The sequence below is a fragment of the Lutra lutra genome, chromosome 6 (assembly GCF_902655055.1).
Source record: "Lutra lutra chromosome 6, mLutLut1.2, whole genome shotgun sequence".
Taxonomy (NCBI): Eukaryota; Metazoa; Chordata; class Mammalia; order Carnivora; family Mustelidae; genus Lutra; species Lutra lutra.
In genome coordinates, this window is record NC_062283.1 from 130851418 (window position 1) to 130874191 (window position 22774).

The 22774-nt window shown below is 35.7% G+C and overlaps 2 protein-coding genes across 13 annotated transcripts in view; both read left to right on the forward strand.

Annotated features, from left to right (window-relative positions):
- The window catches only part of CEP57L1 (centrosomal protein 57 like 1), a 71248-nt gene extending 64358 nt beyond the window's left edge, over positions 1-6890 (forward strand). For 11 of the 12 annotated variants that reach the window (XM_047733496.1, XM_047733497.1, XM_047733498.1 and 8 more), the window contains 4 exons: positions 2352-2429; positions 2545-2789; positions 3950-4094; positions 6464-6890. In XM_047733496.1, the coding sequence (XP_047589452.1) occupies positions 2352-2429; positions 2545-2789; positions 3950-4094; positions 6464-6682 (687 nt within the window). In that variant the 3' untranslated portion in view covers positions 6683-6890. The remainder of the gene's footprint in view (positions 1-2351; positions 2430-2544; positions 2790-3949; positions 4095-6463) is intronic. The other variant, XM_047733505.1, reaches the window with a different exon arrangement.
- A 159-nt stretch (positions 6891-7049) lies between these two features.
- LOC125102363 (uncharacterized) overlaps positions 7050-22774 on the forward strand; it is a 185629-nt gene continuing 169904 nt past the window's right edge. Inside the window, exon 1 of the mRNA XM_047733495.1 lies at positions 7050-9298. The gene's annotated coding sequence lies outside the window, so the exon portion shown is untranslated. The remainder of the gene's footprint in view (positions 9299-22774) is intronic.

A 22774-nucleotide genomic window follows, 5' to 3' on the forward strand; every position in this document is an offset into this window, starting at 1 on the left:
AGCATCCATCTCCGTCCCCCCCTGGTGATTTCTTCAACATGTTAAAGCAGTGAGGAATGGTTTTCATCTCATACCCAAGTTAGAGTGAAGACATCAGCCAAATAATACACATGCTCCATTTTTTTTTTAAAATTCTGAATCTTGGGGGTAGCTGGCTATCTCCGTCAGTTGAGTGTCACCCGATTTCATCTCAGGTCATGATCTCAGGGTCGTGGAATGGAGCCCTGTGTCAGGTTCAGTGCTTGGTGCAATCTGCTTGAGATTCTCTCCCTCTCCCTCTGCACAACCCCCAACCACACAAACAAACAAATAAATAAATAAATCTTTTTTTTTTTTTTTTTTAATTCTGAATCTTGGGCAACTCTTCTTTTATAAATACCTTGTAGTTTTTAAAAGCAGTTATTGTCTAAAGCTGGAAGAACTCAAGGCTTTGTCAGATGAGCGTGTGAATGAATGGAGGGAAATAAAAAATAAAATTTAAAAAGATGAAGTCTGACAAGGATAAGCTGGATAAGAAAATCAAAAAAGGAACAGTAGTTTAAATTTTATTTCAGCTATAATGCAGGTTATTCTGACTTTATGGTAGCATCACATGACCTACTTCTGAGTCCATTTCCAAGATACTCTGTTGTACTTATCTTTTTTAGAACCATGCAATCTCTGGGACTAGGGGGTCACGTAACAGTGAACGAATGGATGAAAGAATTTTAGAAATAGTTAAAGCAGCACATCACTGTGATCTTAGAACATTGAGACAAATAGCTACCGTTACTGTTAAAATTTGGCTGATAAATTCTTGTTGCAAATGCAACCTTAGGTGGTTTGAAGGAGTAGACTATAGGAAAATGAACTGTCAAAAAGAATACACCACCTTGTGGACCTGCAGAATATTATGCTAGAGGGTTATGGACCGAATCACTAAGTTCCGTATTAATCCGCTTCAGTGCCATAACCTGTGCCTTTCGTCTGGCTCCTCACTGTCTCAGTGTGTGCTCAAAGGCTGCACAGGGAAGGATCGTCTCTTCATCTCACACCAGCTCTGCCAGACACAGGCACAGAGGGACCAAGGCCTCCCTCAAACTGCCCCTAGTACTAAACTCTTATAGAAATGTATTCTGCAATATTCATAAAAGAGGCACCAAACGACACAAAAGATAAAAACACAATAGATCCTAGAAGCAGCTTTATATAACTTAAGGTCACCAGACCGTATCTGTTAGAATAACAGTAATATTTATCTATCAGTTCAGATCTTGGAAATACAGAAACCCCTTAGATCAGAAGAGTAGTAATTATACACAGGTGGAAACTTAAATACTATCAATAAATACAGTGAAAAATCAGTGTCAGTAACTCTGCAGATCCAAATAAATCCAAATCTAAGGAAGGTCTTGAAGAATTCATAAGTGGCATTGTTCTTAACACTGAGAAGAAAAAAGATACCTATATATCTTGCTACTTCTTCTGATAAAGAATGAAGATACTTACGTACTCATTTGGTCTAGCTCATCCTGCATTGCGGTTGGTGAGTAAGCTGCAGTACATCCATGATGCGAAACATGACACTGAAATAAAAGGTGTGTGCTGGTATTTGCTGGATCCGGTTGAAGGAGATTTGGATTCATGTCAGTTTTTGACTATCACAAATAAAGCTGTTATGAACATTTCTGTGTAGGTTTTTGGGTGAACATTGGTTTTCTTTTTTTTTTTTTTTTAAAGATTTTATTTATTTATTTGACAGAGAGATCACAAGTAGATGGAGAGGCAGAGAGAGAGAGAGAGAGGGAAGCAGGCTCCCTGCTGAGCAGAGAGCCTGATGCGGGACTCGATCCCAGGACCCTGAGATCATGACCTGAGCCGAAGGCAGCGGCTTAACCCACTGAGCCATGCAGGCGCCCCTGAACATTGGTTTTCATTTTCCGGGTTAAATGTCCAAGAGTATAATCGCAGAATCATCATATATACTTACCGTATAAGCACATATTTAGTTTTACAAGAAACTGTCAAATTATTTTTGAAAGTTTATATTTTTTGTATTCCAACAAGCCATGCGTGAGCGATCTGGCTTCTCCACATCTTTGCCAGCGTTTGGTATTGTCACTGTTCTTTATTTTGGCCATTCTGATAGGTATATAGCGATGTTTCATTGCAACCTGCATTTTCCTAATGGCTAACGATGTCGCAGATCTTTTTGTGTGCTTATTGGCATCTCTGTGACCTCTTCAGTGAAATGCCTATCCACATTTTTTGCTTATTTTCTAATCAGATTGTTTCCTGTTGAATTTTGAGACTTCGTTATATCATAAATGTCTTTTAAAACAATTTTTGTTTACTTTTTTGTCAATATTTAGAAAACTAAATGTTTAAAGGGAGGACCACCTCAGCAAACTTATTCAAAGTTTGGATCACTGCCTATTGTGGCTGAGAAGGTGAGAAGGGAAAAAATGAAGGTACTTGTTCAGACCCACTCCTGCTTTGTCGTAAGTGCTATTTAAATGCCATGAGTCATTTGAAGTTGTTCTTAGCTATTTCTTTTCCCTAAAGTCTGCCAGTGCGAGCTGTTCTGTGAATTCAAGTATGCAAAGCCTCCTGCAATTGATGCAACATTATGGGCCACATACCTGTCAGAAACTTCCTGAAGTTACTGAGCCTCCATGTCTCTACAAGCCTCTTAGAACAACTTCCCAGGGTAAAGCTGAACCTTCTGATTCAAAAATTTCCATTTCTATTGGTGACAGTTTGTCTGAACTTTTGATGGCAATGCAGGATGAGCTGGACCAAATGAGTATGTAAGTATTTCTATTCTTTATCAGAACTAGCAAGATATATAGCTATCTTTTTTCTTCTCAGTCTTTTTTTTTTTTTAAAGATTTTATTTATTTATTTGGAGAGAGACAGTGAGAGAGAGCATGAGCAAGGAGAAGGTCAGAGGGAGAAGCAGACTGAGCCGAAGACAGTCATCCAACCAACTGAGCCACCCAGGCGTCCCTCTTCTCAGTCTTAAGAATAATTCCACTTATGAATTCTTAAAGGCCTTGCTTCAGATTTGGATGTATTTGGATCTGCAGAGTAGTTGTCACTGATTTTTCACTGTATTTATTGATAGTATTTAAGTTTCTACCTGTGTATAATTACTACTTTTCCGATCTAAGGAGTTTCTGTGTTGCCAAGATCTGACCTGTTAGAAAAATACTACTGTCATTCTAACAGATACAGTCTGGTGACCTTAAATTATAACCCACAAATGCTTTTATAAGAAAGATTCCCCTTTTGTTTTTTATAATCTTTTTAATTAAGTGAGATTTCATTAGACAAGTAGGAAAGCAATTCCTTGTTTTAAACTCGGGCTGGTCTGCATTGTAAGTTTTGAAGCACCCATAGTAAATAAGATTCTGAGTGGGATACATATTTTAGGCCCCTACTTTAAATATATATTCAACAAGAATTCCAGGAAATATGAGATTTGGGTAGCAAACTCGTTGAACGAAGATGTCTGTCGAAGATATAGCTGGTTCTCCTGACAGTATTCCTTTAAGTGGGCTATCACCAAATCTAGAGATTTCTTGGGCAAATATTTTTATAGCTGCAGTTCTTCCCAAACACCCTATATTAAGAATTCCAAAGTTGGAACTAAATAGAGTCCTTTAATGCTTTTAGCTAAGGACATCAGAATATTTTATTACATTTAGCTATGAACATCAAGAATTCAGACTTTATTTTAAGGTTCTTTAAGACCCTAAGTCTAAGATACTTCTAAATTTATCTAATCAAATCATAAGAGCCTTTTATATTTACCATAGATTATTAGATAACTCTATGTAAAAAGACTGTCTTTGAAAATTAATATTTAATGGACAAAAATTTATGGTTGAACAGAATACTGTTTAATTATATCAAAGACATGTAGTGTAAGTCATAACAGTGCTTGATATTTGCTTTTCTTTCATAGGGAGCATGAAGACCTACTGAATCAAATGAAGGACACTGAAAGTCATTCGGTCTGTGAAGACATTGAATGTGAACTAGAGCATTTAGTCAAGAAAATGGAAATTAAAGAAGAACAGATTTCCAAACTGTTGAAGCATCAAGACAATGTAAGAAGGCTTTAGTAAAAGATTTTAATGAAAAGATACATCATGGAAGACATGGGGAGATGGAGAGGAGAAGGGAGTTGGGGGAAATTAGAGGGGGAGAGGAACCATGAGAGACTATGGACTCTAAAAAACAATCTGAGGGTTTTGAAGGGGCAAGGGGTGGGAAGTTGGGTGAGCCTAGTGGTGGGTATTATGGAGGGCACGTATTGCATGGAGCACTGGGTGTGGTGCATAAACAATGAATTCTGGTACACTGAAAAGAAATATTAAAAATTATATAAAAAAAGATACATCTGGAGTCAGTGTTCTATTTCTGTATGATCCTTCAAATTTAAGGTCTGTATGTGTAGCTTAGTAAAAAGATGGCAGGAATCCCGTAGGCCTCTTACAGAGCCATCTATTCCATTGGAATAACATAGCCTCCCACATAACTCTCCAAGATAATGTAAAGTAAGAGGAACAAAAAAGTTTAGTTATGTACTCAAAAATGGCCTTGGGAGGGGCGCCTGGGTGGCTCAGTGGGTTAAGCCGCTGCCTTCAGCTCAGGTCATGATCTCAGAGTCCTGGGATCGAGCCCCGCATCGGGCTCTCTGCTCAGCAGGGAGCCTGCTTCCTCCTCTCTCTCTGCCTGCCTCTCTGCCTACTTGTGATCTCTCTGTCAAATAAATAAATAAAATCTTTAAAAAAAAAAATGGCCTTGGGAAAATTGTGAGGTAGACTGAATTTGCTTTGCAGCCCTCCTTACCCTTTTAACCATTCTTTCCCTTTATCTCTCCTAACCCTAATGCCTCAATGAAGCCCTTTATGTTGACAGGTCTCTACTTTAGTACCATAGATAAACCTGGCTCCTAAAGCAGTACTCTAATGCTAAAACCACTATTTCTGCTTTCCCAGATCAAATTATGCTGTGTTCCATTACCTAGGGACCTGTGCTTAGCTAGTTATAGTGTGATGTTAAGGGGGACTCTCTCCTTGCACGTGAATTCTTAATAACTAAGATACATAACAATTTTAATATTTTAACAGAAGAATCATGGAACATTATAGTCATGGAATATGGAATATTATAAGCATGGAATATTATATTATATTTTATCCCAAGACAATGATTCCATAGGTTGGAATTTTAGCACTGTTAAGCTGTTGGAGCAGAAGGCAGAGAGAGTCTTTCCAGGAACCTTCAAATCACATCATGTAGCTTATCTGTCTATAGAATAATCAGCATTCATATAAGTTGGTGGTATATTAAGCTTACAAGAAAGCCCTCTTCACTTTTGTAGAAAAGTAATAAAGGATTCAGAATTTTATTGCCTTTATTCACCTATGATCAATAAAGAGAAAAAGAGGAAATGAGACTTCTGAAGCAAATATTTTCACTTTACTGGCTTTTAGGGCTCTACTAAAGTAAATTTTTTTGTATGATTGTGTTAGGGTGAAGATCATTTAACTTATACACTTTCTTAGAATTGCATAGGAGAAATTTAAAGAGAGTAGAAAAATAGCCATATTTTAAATGCACATTAATTATATTTTGAAAAATATTATTTATGTTCTATTATAGCTGTAGCAGTATAAATTTTCAAGCATTTTATCATGATAAATTTAATCTCTGCAATTAAAATGGCCTTGGACAAATACCAGGTTCTTAGCCAATGTCTGGATCAGCTCTACAAAATTAGGCCTATGCATGAGTGAAACAGACTGAGTAATGGACTAGGCTTGGCAGAAATGAGTTTTGGCAAGTTGATAGGTTTTATTTTGTTTAATTCTGTCTACCCAACTGTTACCAAATACTACTGAATGGAACTTTATTCTTTTTTTTTTTTTTGCACTGGCATTCAGTAGTACTTTAAATTCAGGAATTTATATTTAACACATTTCACTCTGTAAATTCAATTCTCATTCCTAGTACCAGATCTTTGCTTTGCTTAATACCACCTGAAAGGTCCTTTTTCTCTCATCTCTGTTCTCCAGTTTTTACTCATTTTATATCCCTTATAAATCTTCCTCTCCGCTTTTCTGAGTTCTTGATTTTCTCAACTTACATTGATCTTATTCTACTTTAGTCTTCTCAAATAAACACTTTTTGTCCTACTCAGAGTTATCCCAGCCTAAATTATTTTCTAGTTGTTGTGTATATGCTTTTCTTTCAGCGATAAGAACAATAGCTTTGTGAGAGCAAGGATTGTTTTATTCATGATATTTTTACCTAACTAGCACAGTATTAGGCATATAACAGGTATTCAATAAATAAAGACCTAATGAAATTTTAAAATTTCATGTAATCTTTATGACATCAATCCATTTTAGGGTATATTTTTAATATCTTTTTTTATTAAAATGTCAGATTTTTTTTTTTTCTTTTCCAGGTCCGTAAACTGCAGCAAAAAGTTCAAAACTCAAAGATGAGTGAAGCTTCAGGGATTCAGCGAGAAGAGAACAACCTTAAAGGATCAAAGACCATAAAAAATAGTCCCAGAAGATGTTTGCTAACTAACTCTCTTCAGAAGAACAGCAACTTTCATCCAGTGCAAGTCCATAATCTTCAAATGAAATTGAGAAGAGATGATATCATGTGGGAACAGTAACACAATAGTAAAACTGTCACCTTAAATCAACTCTGTCAGTGAGATCTTGAATTGTCTAGAGTGGTTTTAATTTAATATACCTTTATGAAATTTTGAATTATGTTTCTAGTCCCTATGAAGTGTCAAGTTGTAGTATTTTTTAAATTAATGCCTAATGACCTTCTCAGAGTCACAAATAATAAATGACTGTGCTTTTTTTTCTCTTACTGACTGAAAGACCTAATCTGTCCATGTTTTAGACACATCATTCACTTTGCAGATTTCTTAAACTAAGTCAAAGAATTTATACTGGATTAGTGATATTTAAAATTGAGTTAAGTTTTGAGATACAAGTACCATTCCACTTATTCATTTAGTAAGCTTGTAACCTTAAGAACCAATGTAAAATGAACACAATAATGAAAGTCTTTTACCTTTCGTGATGCTTCCTCCCTGTCTTACTTTAGAGCTGTGAAATACTTTTCTTTTTTGGAAATATAAGAGCTCTGTAAAGAGGCCTTTAGCCCAAGTTTTTAATGTGACAATTACAAATACAAACTCGTGGTTACTTTATTTTTAGATTACAGTAACTCAAGTACAGAAGCCTTTTTCTGTAGTTCCTGTTCTCTTTTACAAATCCAGGGCTGCTTTTTAAAACCAGTGACTCACCTTATTCCTTTATATCTAAAACTTTTGATGCATTTTAGTCTTTGCATTATATATAATCATCAGTATAAATTGAGAATATGAATTCCAGTACCCACTTTTATAGCAAAGTATAGGAAAAATAAATTGGACATTTTATTACCTTTCCAATAAAAAAACTCAGAGGAATATGATATATTTTTAAAATATTTTAAAATCAGTGATGTCCTAAGTGATTTCTTTGATTATGAATGCTTTATAATAAATTTATACTTGTTGACCTATCTTTTTAGAAACTTATGGAAACTAGTATGCTCTTTAGAACTTTTTTGGTTTTTCACTGAAATCCTTTGGGGCAACTAGAGAATTGAAGTCCTCAACTGAAGTAGAAATAGAAGACTGACAGAAAAGGCGTAATAGAAGGGAGGAACTCAGAAGCTCGGGTAGCAGTTTAAGAGATGGTGACTCCAAACGGACAGAGTTGGAGGTACATTTTATCTACAGCTGGGGGAATAATCAAGCTATAGGTATGAAAGAATTTTCAGGGCAAGATCTGGAGGAGCTAGGAAAAGCAATTATGTTAAAGACAATCCTCCTAGGAAAATCCCTAACAGAATGTAGGAGAAAGGGGGTAATTATGGAATTTCTGGTGAGGGAAGAGGAAAACTCTGATTCGTTCTCATTTGAGAGAAGAGGTGTTATGTAAGAGGACCTTTCCAGACCCGAAGTGGGGAAATAACTGAAAATAGATGAATACTTGGAATTATCCTTGAAAGTAAATTATGATAGAGATGAAAGATTCTCTCTGGCTGAAGTACTGCATGTGTCCTTCACCCACTCTTATTCCCTCTCCCTCTACAGCTTCTTCAGCCCGAGAGATGTTGCTTCATCTAAATTCATTTCATCACCTTATCTACTTTTCAACTTTGCCTTTCCTCCTCAAGAATGTGAGTGCTATAGTTTCAACTTAGCAGAAACCTCACTAGACCATAATGCAGCCCAATACCCTTCTGTGCCTTTGTTCCCTATGCGTTTAGGAAGGTGGCTGGCTATATTTAGTTTATCAGTAGTGAAGTCATTACTTGCAAAAATGTATTGCTAAAACAAAAACAGAGTCATTTTAGGAACGCTTGAATATTTCAGTTAAGCACTGAGAGTTTTCTTGGAAAACCGGTGTTGTGTAGGAGAAAAACCATAAGACTTCAGAATTAGGAGACTCGGGTTCAAATTTTGACTCCAGGCTTTTAGTAGCTTGGACAATCAAGTAACTCTGGAGGCTCCATTTCTTATTTGTTAAGTAGGGATTATATTGTTACCTACCTCACAGGACTGTTGCGAGAAGTAAATGAAATAACACGTCAAAGCCCCTGGCAGAAGGGTTGGTGCTGAGTAAAAATTCAATAAATATTAAATCTGACTGCCCTCCCCAACCAAAAGTGGTCAGAGAACCTGAGTTTGCATGGCTTAAAGCCTGAAAGCAGGAAGCAAAATGTGTTCTTCAGAAAAGTGGAAATATTCTAATTACTTGGATTTGGTTTTTTGGATTGTTGTTTTGTTTGTTTTTTTGCTTTTTTGGTTTTTTTGTCTGTGTGTCTGGGAGGAAGTTATTTTGGCTTATTCCCTAGCTCAGGTTTCTAGTGAGAGGAGGGGGAAGAATATGGTCTTACATTGGTGCAGAAGAAATACACAATCCCACACAGCCACTTGGTTTGGAGACTGTTTTGGTTGTTGGGTAACAGTTATTATGGAGAGACACTAAAAAATTGTCTTCTTGCTCCATCACAGCTACTGAACTAAAAACGTGTCCTGCTTGCAGACGGCTGCTTGCCAGAGCCCTTGACTCCTCAGGAGGTGGAGCAAATGATTTCCTTCCTGGACAGGGGCAATCTGTGGTCAGTGTTCCCGAGTTACTGTAGCAACCCCGCAGCTGTGCTCTGCCTAGCAGAAACTCGGTAGGATATCATTGATTTTGCTCACTTCAGTGAAAAACAGGTTTGTTTGTTTTTTATTTAACCAGAAATGGAAAAAAAATGAAGTTGGAACTTTCTAGGCAGGACAGGTCTCAGATTTGATGAAACTGCGAAACTAGGAAGTTTGAGTGTTTAACCTAGCAGGTATTGTGAGTACTCTAAACGTAGAAACAGCAGTTGGAATCTTGAATTAACTGTACCTGTGTGGGTCGTTGGTAACCTAGTCCATTTTTATTGGGTTGTGTAGCTGAGGATAGGAGGGTTGGAGGGAAATGTTCAGTTTTCAGCAGAATAAGATTAAAGGAGATCTTAAAATAGTGAGCTTTTAGCAAGTGGTGATGGTGTACTGAAAAGTTTTTGAGATTTTTAGAGTCATTTTCCTCTAAAACTACAATTTGAACTCTAAAGGAGTCTTAATCTGTGATAAGACATCAAAAAATTACATTAAAATTTGACTTGCAGTGTGGTGAACCTCAAACTAAGGGGAAAAGTCTGGTTCGTTATGCACAATGAAAGGAGTGCTCACTATGGCCAAAAATGTACCAGCTGCTACTGTTGGTGTAGGGTAAATAGTGAAACTCCTAATGGGGTTTCCTGGAACTCTATTCAGCTGTAACTAAAGCTGTATGTACTGAGAACATTTAATTGTATGTGAAGTTTAGATAAGTTCAAGCTGACTCCCAGAATGTATAACAAGACAAACCTCTCTATGGAATCTGTGAGGAGAAAAAAACAAAACAAACAAAAAAACTCCATGTGGGTGCCATGGCACCTTTTGATTAAAATGAAATGAGGATAAATAAAAGTAAAATTGACTGCCATTGATGTAAAACTAGATTTATTTCTTGGTGATTAAACAGACCTTGCCAATGCTTCAGCCTTTTTCTTCATAATCTATAAACTTATGTTCATGTAACTTTTCTCCTTTAATTCCTTTTTTATATTTTGTTAAAGAAGGAGAATTAATCATAACAAAATTATAAAGTTTAAAGTTTTATAATATTGTCTAGGGCAGAGTTTGTTTTTATTGTATTTGTGAATTAGTCATTTAAAGAATAAAGTGGATTGTTTGTTTCCCTGGTGGGATTTTTGGGAATGTTCTGCTTGTTCATAGAGTCATTGAATTCTCATTTGGTACTAGATCCCACTAGGTGCCATAGGCAATTATTAGAATTACAATTAGCACACACCCCCCCAATTTATTTTTTTTATATACAAATGGTACCTGTGTGCATTAACAGTTTCAGCAGAACATAACAGAGAAGCAAATTGATCTCTTGTTACTTTATACTCTGAGGCAGTTCTGTGACAATCTTAAGTTCAGTGGTCTACCACGTTAATGACCCGTTCAGCGGTCTACAGTGTTAGGAGACTGGACCCGATGTGGTTAGAGAAGGGATGTTAGGAATTAAGAATTATCTGTCAAAAAAAAAAAAGATAAAAAGCTCTGATTATCTTTTAAATAAGGGTAAAGTTGTCCTTCTTACTCTCTGCCTAGGTTTCTCCTCTGTAGATACTGCTTATCTATCCTTCCCTCATTCTTCAGATCTCAATGTACTGCTTCCTCAAGGAAGTCCTCTGTAAGTCTCCCCTTCATACTCCTCTCCCATCTCCCAGATCTGGCTTCACTGCCACTTCTAGGTATTTCTCCTATCTGCTCCTCGAACACTTTCTTGTTATCACTTGTTTGTCTTTCCCATAGACTGAAAGTTCCCTAAAGGCAAGATCCTTTCTTGCTCATTACTGTAGCCCAGCACTCACAGAATACTAGCCTATAAGTAGTAGCCTTCTCAATAAATATTTAATAATTACATGTCATGAAATTATGTTAACTGTCTTTGGTGATCTCATCTGAGTAAGCATATTGGATCATGTATAGCGGTTTTAAGCACTAGTTCAATTGTGCTACTGTTGGATCTTTCAAGGATATGTGACCAAATTTTACATAATTCCTGGTTAAAATATGCCAGTATTTTATTGTTTGTTTGTTTGTTTGTTTGGGGGTAAAGACAAAAGGCAGTCAGGATGATGCTTTCTTTGATTTTATGACGCCAAGAGGAAGAGGTTAGAGAGCCAAGGTAGTTCTTTATTTGTATATTGGTATGTCGGGCTTGTTCAGTCAGCAAGTATTTCCTGATCTCTAATCAAGTCTTTGTTGATCTACAAGATACTGTGCTAGATGCTATGGGAGATTCAAAGCCAAATTATGCATGGATTCTCTCTTCAAGTTGTCCAAAGCCTGATAAGAGGAAACAGAAATATAACAGAAGGAGGAAAACAGTAGGTGACATAGAGGTATAATGACCATTCCAGAGAAGATGCTTAAATATTTGGCTACTAAATTTTTGTTCATCATCTGTTGATAGGTAAAGTTGAACCTATTTGTATTTCTTCATTCTCTTTCTTGATATATATAGCTTTCATTTGCTTTTTCACCTGGTGGCAGTATTGGTCTAGGATTCTTAATTCTTTTTTTTTTTTTTTTTAATTTTTTATTTTTTCAGCATAACAGTATTCATTATTTTTGGACCACACCCAGTGCTCCATGCAATCTGTGCCCTCTACAATACCCACCACCTGGTGCCCCCAACCTCCCACCCCCCACCCCTTCAAAATTCTCAGATCGTTTTTCAGAGTCCATAGTCTCTCACGGTTCACCTCCCCTTCCAATTTCCCTCAACTCCCTTCTCCTCTCCATCTCCCCTTGTCCTCCATGCTATTTGTTATGCTCCACAAATAAGTGAAACCATATGATAATTGACTCTCTCTGCTTGACTTATTTCACTCATAGGATTCTTAATTCTTATTGATTGAAGATACCAGTTCGCTTAGCATAAATTTCAAACAAGTGTTGTCCACATAACCATGTATCAAATTATGAGTAGAAAAAATGGGTATGAAACACCTAAGTAAAATGGGAAGGCAGTAGAAAATGAAGAGGGTTAAAAAAAAAAAAAAAGCAATAATGACTTAGACTAAAACAGAAAAATAATACTTTTACAGAAAAGTTGTATTCTAGAGACCAGTTATTGGGCTGTACAGAATTATGCAGATGATCACCACTCACTTTTCTTATGAATTTAAGCCACTCGATTTTCTCACTCTTCAGCTTCCTCATTGGTTGGACTAAGTCAGTATTTTTCAAACTGCAGGTCATATCCTATTAATGGATTGTGAAATCCATTTAGTGGGTCTCTACGAAAAATTTTAAAATATTAGCATAGCACTGAAAATACACAGAGAAGGTAGTCAGTGTTTTTGTGAAACTCTGTGAATACTGGATTATAATTTAAAACGTAGTCCTAAATGTTATTTAAGGAAGAAAAAGTTGGCTCATAATAAATGTTCAGATGGAATGAATTTGAAAGATGTGGAAGAAAGAGAGAGAACCGATTTAAAATAGGAATACTCCCAAATCCCCTATATGGCTTGTGACAATCCATTGCTTATCCCGGTAATGCTACAAATCTGTTTTATATATTTTACAGATAGAAGTCCCATTTTAATACCATTACATTTCCTGGTCTATAGAATACTCTTTTCAAGCACTAAGCAAACTGTATTAGAGAAATTTCACTTTTCTAATGTGGGCACAAATAAATGTATTCAACATGAATCCCTTAATGAATGACCTCATTATTCTTCATCCATTGTTGCTGTCTAGTCACTGCCTCTGTGTGGAATCTAACCAAGTATGGGTCTTATGGTTAGGAAACAAATTTGTTCTATTTAAGACAGTTTTAAAATTAATAAAGATAGGAGATTTGTGAGAGAAAAAACTATGCATGTCCTGAATCTGAAATGAGCAAAGATTTATCCTTGACAAACCTGAGCATCAACATTCAACACAAAGAAAAAATTAAAAATCTGATATATTACCAATGTAGCACTTTTTAAAAATCATGTCATTCTACTGAGCATTAGACAGGATAGAATGTTTTTTTAAATGAGTGAGTAGATGGAATAGATAATAAATACCTTACCTGAAAAATAGCTTCATTAAATAAAGTACTACTAAGGGGTTACATTTCTGTGACTTTTGATATCCTCCTCAATGTATTTCCTGGTAGCCATATCAGCTCTGAATTATGGTCAGAACATAGGAAGAAGTGCCGTAGGGAAGTAAACATTGGAACTGTGTTCATTATAATGGGATTCTATCCACTTGGCAAAAGTTTATTCACTACAAATTACTGAAGTTGCTTAAACAAAGAGATCTTAGTCTTTAGGAAAGGAGGATGGTAAAGTGAACAGGCCCTCTAGTCATAACTAAAATAATAAACTTTTGACCTAATTTCACATAGCCACATTAAGTAAATTTTAGGATAACTTCAGAAAAACACTGGAAGGCATTTTTTGGTTAGTTTTCTTTAAAGTTAAATGTACATTGACTTGTATAGTATTTCTTAGAAAAATCTATTACTGAACTGGTATAGAATGTGAGTCATTTCTTGTCTGAAGTAAAAGATTGATGTTTACAGGGCAGTTGTCCAGAATCTTCTTGCTGAACTAGAAAGTATTTCAATTCTCTTCACTATAGGTCCTTTTAACTTTACAAATGTGTTATTTAAAACATAAATCATATTGGTACACTGGAAGCCCATTTATTTTTTTATTTATTTATTTTTTTATTTTTTTTTTTAAAGATTTTATTTATTTATTTGACAGAGAGAAATCACAAGTAAGCAGAGAGGCAGGCAGAGAGAGAGGAGGAAGCAGGCTCCCTGCTGAGCAGAAAGCCCGATGTGGGGCTCGAACCCAGGACCTGGGATCATGACCTGAGCCGAAGGCAGCGGCTTAACCCACTGAGCCACCCAGGCGCCCCCTGGAAGCCCATTTAAAATGAAATTGAAAAACACTCCTGAGGATTCCATGGAATATTTATGGTTTTATAGTTTATAATTTCTAGCAAAAGAAAAAATATGTTTAATACCTTAAAAATCTTTTCAGAAATAGCCAAATCTAAAATATGTAATGCATATGAGAGAACAGTGCTACTAATATCTTAACTATTGAATGCTTGAACACAACATAAAAAGCATTATCTTCTGCTTTCCCAAAAATAAACTACAAATTTGAAGCTAAGAAATTCAGTACCAGAGTTAAATTATTTTCAAGTTCAGAATTTCTTTTAATCTCTAAAGTAAGAGGTATTTTAAAAACTTATTCTATGATTTTAGGTATGTAACTTCTCTGTTCGATAAACTTGGAAGAATTTGTATCAGTTATCATATACCTTGATTCTCTCTGGTATGATTTAAATGCTAGGCCCCTAAGCTACATTTTCAGATAGGGTATTTTCTTTTTGTTCATTTACAGTATAGGTCTCAAGTAGATGAAGGGCTATGTGACTTTGGTATTTGGGTAGGATATTTGCCTGTGATTTCAAATTCTCAGAGCCACTTCAGAACATTCCTAGGAATGTTCCACACAAAATAGCATTTCTCTTAGCCAATCTTCTGAAATAAAACTTAAACTACTTAGAGACCAAAGCATTTAGAAAAGAGGAGGAGTTTATATGCAAAGAAAATCTGCAAAGGAATCAAGCTTTAGAAAGACAGCCTTAATTAAAAATAGGATATACATTTAAAGGAAAAAAGCAACCTACAAACTTATCAAGGTCACCGAGTTTGCATTTAATCTCTTCATATCCAAAAAGGTCATCACATATCTTCAGACATCAACATTTCCAAAATCAGGGCTATAGTTGTTTTCATTAGAGAATAACTTACAGGAAAGACTCAAGAGTTCATTTATTTGAGGAGCAACTACCAGACAGAGTTAACTTGTTTGCTGATGTTACTTTATCTCAGGTTTTCAAAGTGTGTTTGCACGGAATCCCCAAGATCACCTTTGTATTCAGTGATTCACTAACAGGACACTCAGAACTTAGAAAAGCTGTTATACTCACAGTTAAGGTTTATTAGAGCAAAAGGATACAGACTTAAATAAGCAACTGAAAAAGGGACACAAGGCCAAGTCCAGGAAACACCAGGCAGGAGCTGCCAGTTGTCCTCTTCCAGTGAAGTCATGCAGACAGCGTTTAATTCTCCTGGCAATGATGTGTGATGATACGCTTGCTGTACTGCCAAGCAGGGAAGCTCCTCTGAGCCTCTGTGTCAGGGTTTTTTCCTGTGGGCTGATCACACAAGCGCACGGCTAACTGCCCAAATGACTGACCTTCAGTCTCCAGCCCCTCTGTGGATCAAGCTGATACTGTATGGCCCAAGGCCGTGGTGGATCATAAGTCACATTGTCAGCATAGACTACCTGGTCAGGCCTCAGGCCCTTAGGTAAACAAAAACATTATCAGACAGGATATTCCAAGGGTGGAGAGGTCATCTCTTAGGAGCTGAGTAAAGACCAAACCTTTCTTTGGAATGTGAAAGGTTTGCACAACTTGGGCAGTCTGTGTTGACCCTTTACTGTATAGTGTTACTTGTTTTGTTTTCTGACTCCGGAATGTGATGTGCATTGCTTACCCATCTGGTTAAGATGTAAATTTTGCCTCCAGATTTCCTTTTAAGCCCGGCTTTGACCGCATAAATTTGCCTAGTGATTTTATGGTGCAGTATTATTACTTTGATGGTTTATTTGGTCAGTTTTATTATATGAATGTGATAAAGGGTGATGCTTAAGCACAGAGACCTCTTTATAATCTGTTTAGTGAAACTAGAGGCATGTGATACTAAAACTGAAGGGTTAACTTTGGAGGCTTTGTAAAGACTTTAAGGTTGTCATTGGTTTATGTTTAAGATATTGCTCTTACTGGCTCATATACCAAGATCGGGAACCAAGAGCCATTCAGTTAACCTCAGTCAAGTTACTTGGACCTTGTTGCTTAGCAATGGGCTTGCCATACCTAGTTTAATTAGATTTAAGGCATAGCCACAGACTCAAAAGCAATTTTTAAATTACTATTTGATAGGAAGGAGAATAGATCTTTATTGAACGTATGCAAAATAGCTACATGGCTGTCAAAAGTCAAGGAAACTTAGTAAAGGCATTCTGTGTAATATTTAACCATTTTTACTATTTTATGGTACACATTTATGTCATTTTCTCCAGTATCGCTATTTTTATGTTTTCTTGACAATATATTACTTATAAATTATATCAAGAATTTTCAAAGAATTTTTTTTTCTGGAATTCCAAAGGGTCAGTTGGAACATACCATTTAAAGAATGTTTATACCAGTTTATGTAGTGTAGCCAATAGATAGTTCAAAATAAAGAAGATGTCCATTAGAAATAAAGCATTAACCATAATTAATTCATTTCATCCTAGGTAATTATTTCTTGTTTTTCTGATTTTGGGTGGAGCACTCATTTTCGCAAAGTCATTTGCTTCTGGATTTAAAGAATCCTAGAAATCCTGACTGGTATCTTTGGTAGGCTGACAGGTATCTTTTTGTCATGCTGACATCAGTTTATACTGAAAAATCTGTTATCCATGAGCCTACGCCCTATAGAGTCAACAATTATGAGTGTGGTAAAAGTCTTTACTGAGGCTTTCATTCTTCTCATGTTTCTTCCAGAAGATTCAGTTTTTGCTCTGTAGCTTATCACCTTGACTTCAGGCAAATGTAAGAAAAAAGCAGAAAGTATCTGTGGATGATAAGACACAATGGCTTAGGTTAATGTGTAAAGGCCTAACAATACTAGAATAGTGGGGGGTGGAATTGTTTTTTTTTCTGAAGTAACACATAATCCCTTTGCAAGATTTTAGTCAATGATTATCCTGAGAGGAAAAATACATTTATAGACAGAATAGGCATTAAATTTCATTTAATTAATGTCATAAAATATTTTAGGATTGTCACCTGCAAACAAAGTTTTTTTAAAAAACCAATTTTTAAAAAATAGTTACTGTACCAATCTTTGTATATGGATAGGTATATGCTTCTGTCCAACCTGAACGTTAGACAGTTGGTAAAAATATCTTTATATTTATAGTAATACATTTTCCTTAAATGTAATTAACTTGGGTTAAACTCCTCTTACTGTTGTATAAGTTTTTTTTCATATTTAGGAGGGGATAAGCTGGATGACTTTTACAGTAGCTTTGAGCTAATAAAAAATCTGCAGTATACCAACCAAACATTTCTAATTATTTTTAGTATTCCTCCTTTCATAGGATAAATTAGCAAAACTTAGGGGCTTCTAGCAACTGTTTGGGAAACCCCAAAGAAAATTTTTATGTAAAAGACGTAGTAATAGTTTATAATTCTGAATTTGGGAAATGCCATATCAAAAAAGTTATCAGGGGGCGCCTGTGTGCCTCAGTGGATTAAAGCCTCTGCCTTTGGCTCTGGTCATGATCCTAGTGTCCTGGGATCCAGATCCGCATAGGGCTCTCTGCTCAGCGGGGAGCCTGCTTCCTCCTCTCTCTGCCTGCCTCTCTGCCTACTTGTGATCTCTGTCTGTCAAATAAATAAATAAAAATCTTAAAAAAAAAAGTTATCAGAGGAGAAAACATGAGTAAGTGACTATAGAAAAAAGGTTACAGGCAATATTTAAAATAAAGTCAGCATCAAGTAATGATACTTACTAGAAACTTTTTCAGAGGTAAGGGACTTTTGTTTAAGAAATAGTTCAAGGAAAAAAAAATAGTTCAAGGGTATGACAAAAGCACAAAATGTTAGGCTCTCAAGAATGATAATATATAAAATTATATATATAAATATAAGTTTATATATTATAAATATAAATAATATAATTTGATAATATAAGAAAATCCTGCTATTTAGGCACTAAGTACCTCTTAATTGCTTTTTGTTCAGAGTAAACATTTACTTAAGGATTTGTCAATTTAACAGAAAATCCAAATTCTAGTTTTACTCTTTGGGGATGCCATCCATATTTTATAGAGTAGGATTCACAAGTCATTTTTTCCATCTTATGAATAAATTCATTTTTATCTAGCTAACTTTATAAAACAAGTTAATACATTTTTATGCTTCTTTCGAATTGATTATTCGTGAATATTAAAAACCAAGACAAAGTCCATTTCCCTTTATACCTTCTACAACCTGTTGTATACCCTCAAATTTGGCTTTAATATTTTGTCACATTTTGGCATAACCAGACAATTTGACTTTAAGACAAAATCAATCTTTTCCCATGATAGACAAATAAAAATTTATTACTTTGCATTTATACCTCTTGACATATTCACAAACATTATTTTACATTTCTTTTAAAAAAGAACATGTATACCAACATATCTTAATTTTTCATATGTATCTTTTCAACCTATTAATTAATGGTCATTTACAATGTATAAAAACAAAAGGCAAATCTATGTAAAAACTGTGGTTGTTGACCCAGTATTTATTTTGTTCTCTACAAATGAGTTTCTTAGATATAATTTATATCCAAAGATTATTAATTAAATGAGTAATTCAGTTTAATATTAGTTTAGGAATTAGAAAAATATCTATAAAGTTCAATTATTTAGGCTTTCCATGAGAAAACAAACCTGTCTTGCATAAGTTAGAATAGTATATAACATTTTAATTCACCCTGTAATTAAATCAGGAAGAAGACATATAGTTGTTTTAAAACAGCATTATTAAACCAGTCTAATTTGTCCAAGGATTCCTTTTAATTAGGAATATGATTACTTAAACTTTTCTATTTTTCATACTAAATATTTAGGAACTCTTCAAGTTTTGTTTAAGAATACTAAAGTTTCGTTTCTATTTTCCTCTTTGCTATCAAATTGCATTTCATTACTTACCTTGTCAACTTGTAAATAAGGCTATTTTTATGGTAATTTTCCAATCAGACTGTAGCTTGAGCTAGAAGCACAGCTTTAGATTTATTAACACCTTATTTTTGGGCATCAAACTCTTTCTCACATCTTACCTGGCTCATTATTTATGCTTTCCTATTTTCTTTTGAAAGACGAGAGAGTAAAAGTTATATACCCAGACTTTTTAGATTTCTTGCAAAGACCGTGAAGCTGTAGGAGAGTCAAGAAGCAATCATTCTGGGGCGCCTGGGTGGCTCAGTGGGTTAAGCCGCTCCCTTCGGCTCAGGTCATGATCCCAGGGTCCTGGGATCGAGCCCCGAATCGGGCTGTCTGCACAGCAGGGAGTCTGCTTCCCTTCCTCTCTCTCTGCCTGCCTCTCTGCCTACTTGTGATCTCTCTGTCAAATAAATAAATAAAATCTTCAATTTCTTTAAAAAAAAAAAAAAAGAAGCAATCATTCTCATTCCATCACAAATTCAGGCTTAATTGAATGGTTGTACCATTCAAGCAAAACCTTCTCTAAAGTCTCTACCCATTGCCCTAAAACTAGGTAGAAACAATTTCAAATTTTATTCATTATGTATATTTTGTTCTCTCTGAATTTGTCTGTTGGAATTAGATATCCTTACATAGTGTGTTCAAATGACAGCTTTTATGGCCCATTAATCTCTAATAGTGTCCCAAGGGACAGCAGAAGTTGCTGTCAGAGAAAGTTTATAATTGTAAATAAGTAGACTATTATAAAAAGCTATGCCTTTCTTTTTGAGGAGGAAAGGCTTTTTAAAATGACACTAAAAGAACCATCAACTTTGGTTTTATAACATTAGCCACAGATGGATCAGATGTAGTCAAAGTATACAAAACTGGCTGATGGTTGCAGCTCCAGATCTCCAATAGCTGCTCTCCACTCCAGAGGGCACACAAATATGTTTATCTTAAAAATTTGAATCAGAGTGGCACACAGCATAAAAAACAACACAGAGAGTTTCACCAATGGTAAGGCAGCAATAAAATAAATCAGTACTGTATTGAGTGATACGAACAACTTTCCAACCTACTAGTGAAACTAAATCAAGGTCTCAAGACCCAGAGGCAAAGCAAGAGATAATCTAAATGACAGGAGCTAACAGAATCCTCAAGACAAACATAAAATACAATCAAATACGTGTCATTTGTTACCTCAAAAGACCATACAGGCCATTAAAAACTACATTATCAACATGGCTGCTGCCAAAGGAGAAATAAGGGTTGTGTACAAATCAGAGCCAGCATGAAAACCAGAATTAACCGGGACACAAAAACCAAACAAATGGTCATAAAAAGAAATAGAACCAACTAGATTAAAACCCTATTTCCACAAGAGATTCACCCTAAGACTGGGAAAAGTTATACCTCAAAGAGCCCTGAGTTGCAGTTTACTCAGCTCCAGCTACTGAGTACATCTCTGGTAGATAAATACATAAAATCTTGGTAGAATCTACAGAATTGTCAAAGAAATACTCAGAGACACAGCATCTAGTAAAGAAAAGTTTACTCTCAAGGAAGGTTTATAAGAAACTCCCAAGTTTTAAAATGTCTGGTTCACTAAATAAAAGAATACAAGGGTGGGAGGACACAAAATAACCAACATGACTAGCTCATAGTTAGTCTGCTCATGGAAGAAAAGATACAAATTTTCTTACATGATTGTCATAGCTACAAAGGTTATTAGGAATTTTCAGCTATCATCATTGCAAAAACTGATAAAATTGCTTTTATGAGGGAGTCAGTACTTATAAACAAAACTTAAGGGATTCTTTTATCTTGGGAAAGTGAACTAGACACAGTGACTCTGTTTTTGTTTACTTATTTCTCTGTGCAAGTTGTTTTATTCTCTGATTATGATGTATACACACTGGAGCAACATGTCAGTTTTGCTGCCACACATGCTTCTTTTGGTCCTTGGTGGTTGAAAACCCTTTCACAAATACTGAATTAGTTATTATAACTTAAGGGAAAAAAACTAATAATACAAGAGGAAAAGGCCAAGTTTAAGAGAGGTACTTTGGAGAATGGATTCTTTTTTAAAGAAATTGTCTTATCTTTGTGGACAAGCTAGTAAAAACTTTGGAGTAATGGGATTATAATACGAATGACTAACACAAATCATAAAAACTTGATTTTGACTGAGAAAAAAGGCTAGAGAGAAATGGTAGAACAAAATTAAATTTGCCCTGCCTTTCAGTGAGAAGTTAATTTGAATTCAAAAGCTGACTTTGTCAGACTCAAGGAAAAATATAGGCAGAACCCATACTTCAAGGATTTGTACTACTAAGAGGACTGAGGTTCATTTAGCCCATATCCCTTTGATGAGCCTCTTCCAAACAGCAAGACAGGTTGGTTTTTCCTAGAGACCTGTTAGATCAGCTTTGCTCAAAATGGGACTGTGATTCATTAGTGGATCCTGACATTGATTAATAGTGAGCTCTGACCAGCAGTTTGTTTTTAATGAAATAGAATAGAAAATAGATTATCTGTGGTACCCCTAAAGTAAGTATTGAGACTTCTACTTTAGGTAGGATTTAGTAGAAAGACTAGGCTCCCACTGAAACTAATAAATTACAAAGTTGAATGTTTAAAGTTGTTGGAAAATTGTGGGCACAGCGAAGCCTAGAAGAACTAAATTTCTAGAGAAGGAAAAGCTCTCCTGGGTGAGCTACAATCCCTGGCTCTTTTATTCCTTGGATCATTTACCAATTCTGGTCATATTGACTCTGTTTTTGGCATAGGGACTCTACTGGGACAAAGAAGAAGCCAGGTGAGTTTTTGAAGACAATAGGTCCAGGCATGCCAGATTTGACTCTAAAGAAGCCTGAAACATACCCTGGATATTTGCTGAATGTTGAAGTATAAAAGAGCCTGGAGAGGTGGTCCAGAAAGGCAGAATAAAATCTTCAACTTTATGATGCTTAGGAGACAAATTCCTTCTAGAGAGAGGGACTGCACCAAGCACATGACAGGTCTTTCCCTCAAGTTTTTGCCAGATACTGAAATTGATGTTGTGAGAGACTAAGTTCAAAACTTTTGAAGGACAGAGTTTCAGGGATGAGGACAAAGAGAAAAGCCAAGCTATCAATCAAAAACTGCAGAAGGCCACACTCAAGAAGGAAACTGGATTGGAAATGTAAAATCTTTCCACAAAGCTTGGAGACAGAATCTCACAAGAGACAGAAAGCCAGCATGAACACTTGGCCAGGCTCTCTCTCAAGACATTTGCCACATTTTGAAGCTGCATGAGGTAGGAAACTAATGAGCTAAACTTTAAGCCTCCAAAGGGCAGAACTGATTCTCTCATAGTTTTTAAATGCTGAAGGAGAGAGACCTGCTAAACTATCAATCAAAAGTCCAGGTTGATTTATAGCTGCAGTGTCCACAATAGCCAAACAATGAAAAGATCCTAGATGTCCATCAGTAGATGAATGTATAAAGAAGATGTGATACACACACACACACACACACACACACACACACACACACACAGAGGAATATTATGCAGCCATCAAAAATGAAATCTTTCCATTTGCAACGATGTGAATGGAACTAGAGGCTATTATGCTAAGTGAAATAAGTCAATCAGAGAAGGACAATTATTATATGATCTCACTGATATGAAGAATATGAGAAACAAGACAGACAATCATAGGGTAAGGGAGGGAAAATGAAACAAGATGAAACCAGAGAGGGAGACAAACCATAAGAGACT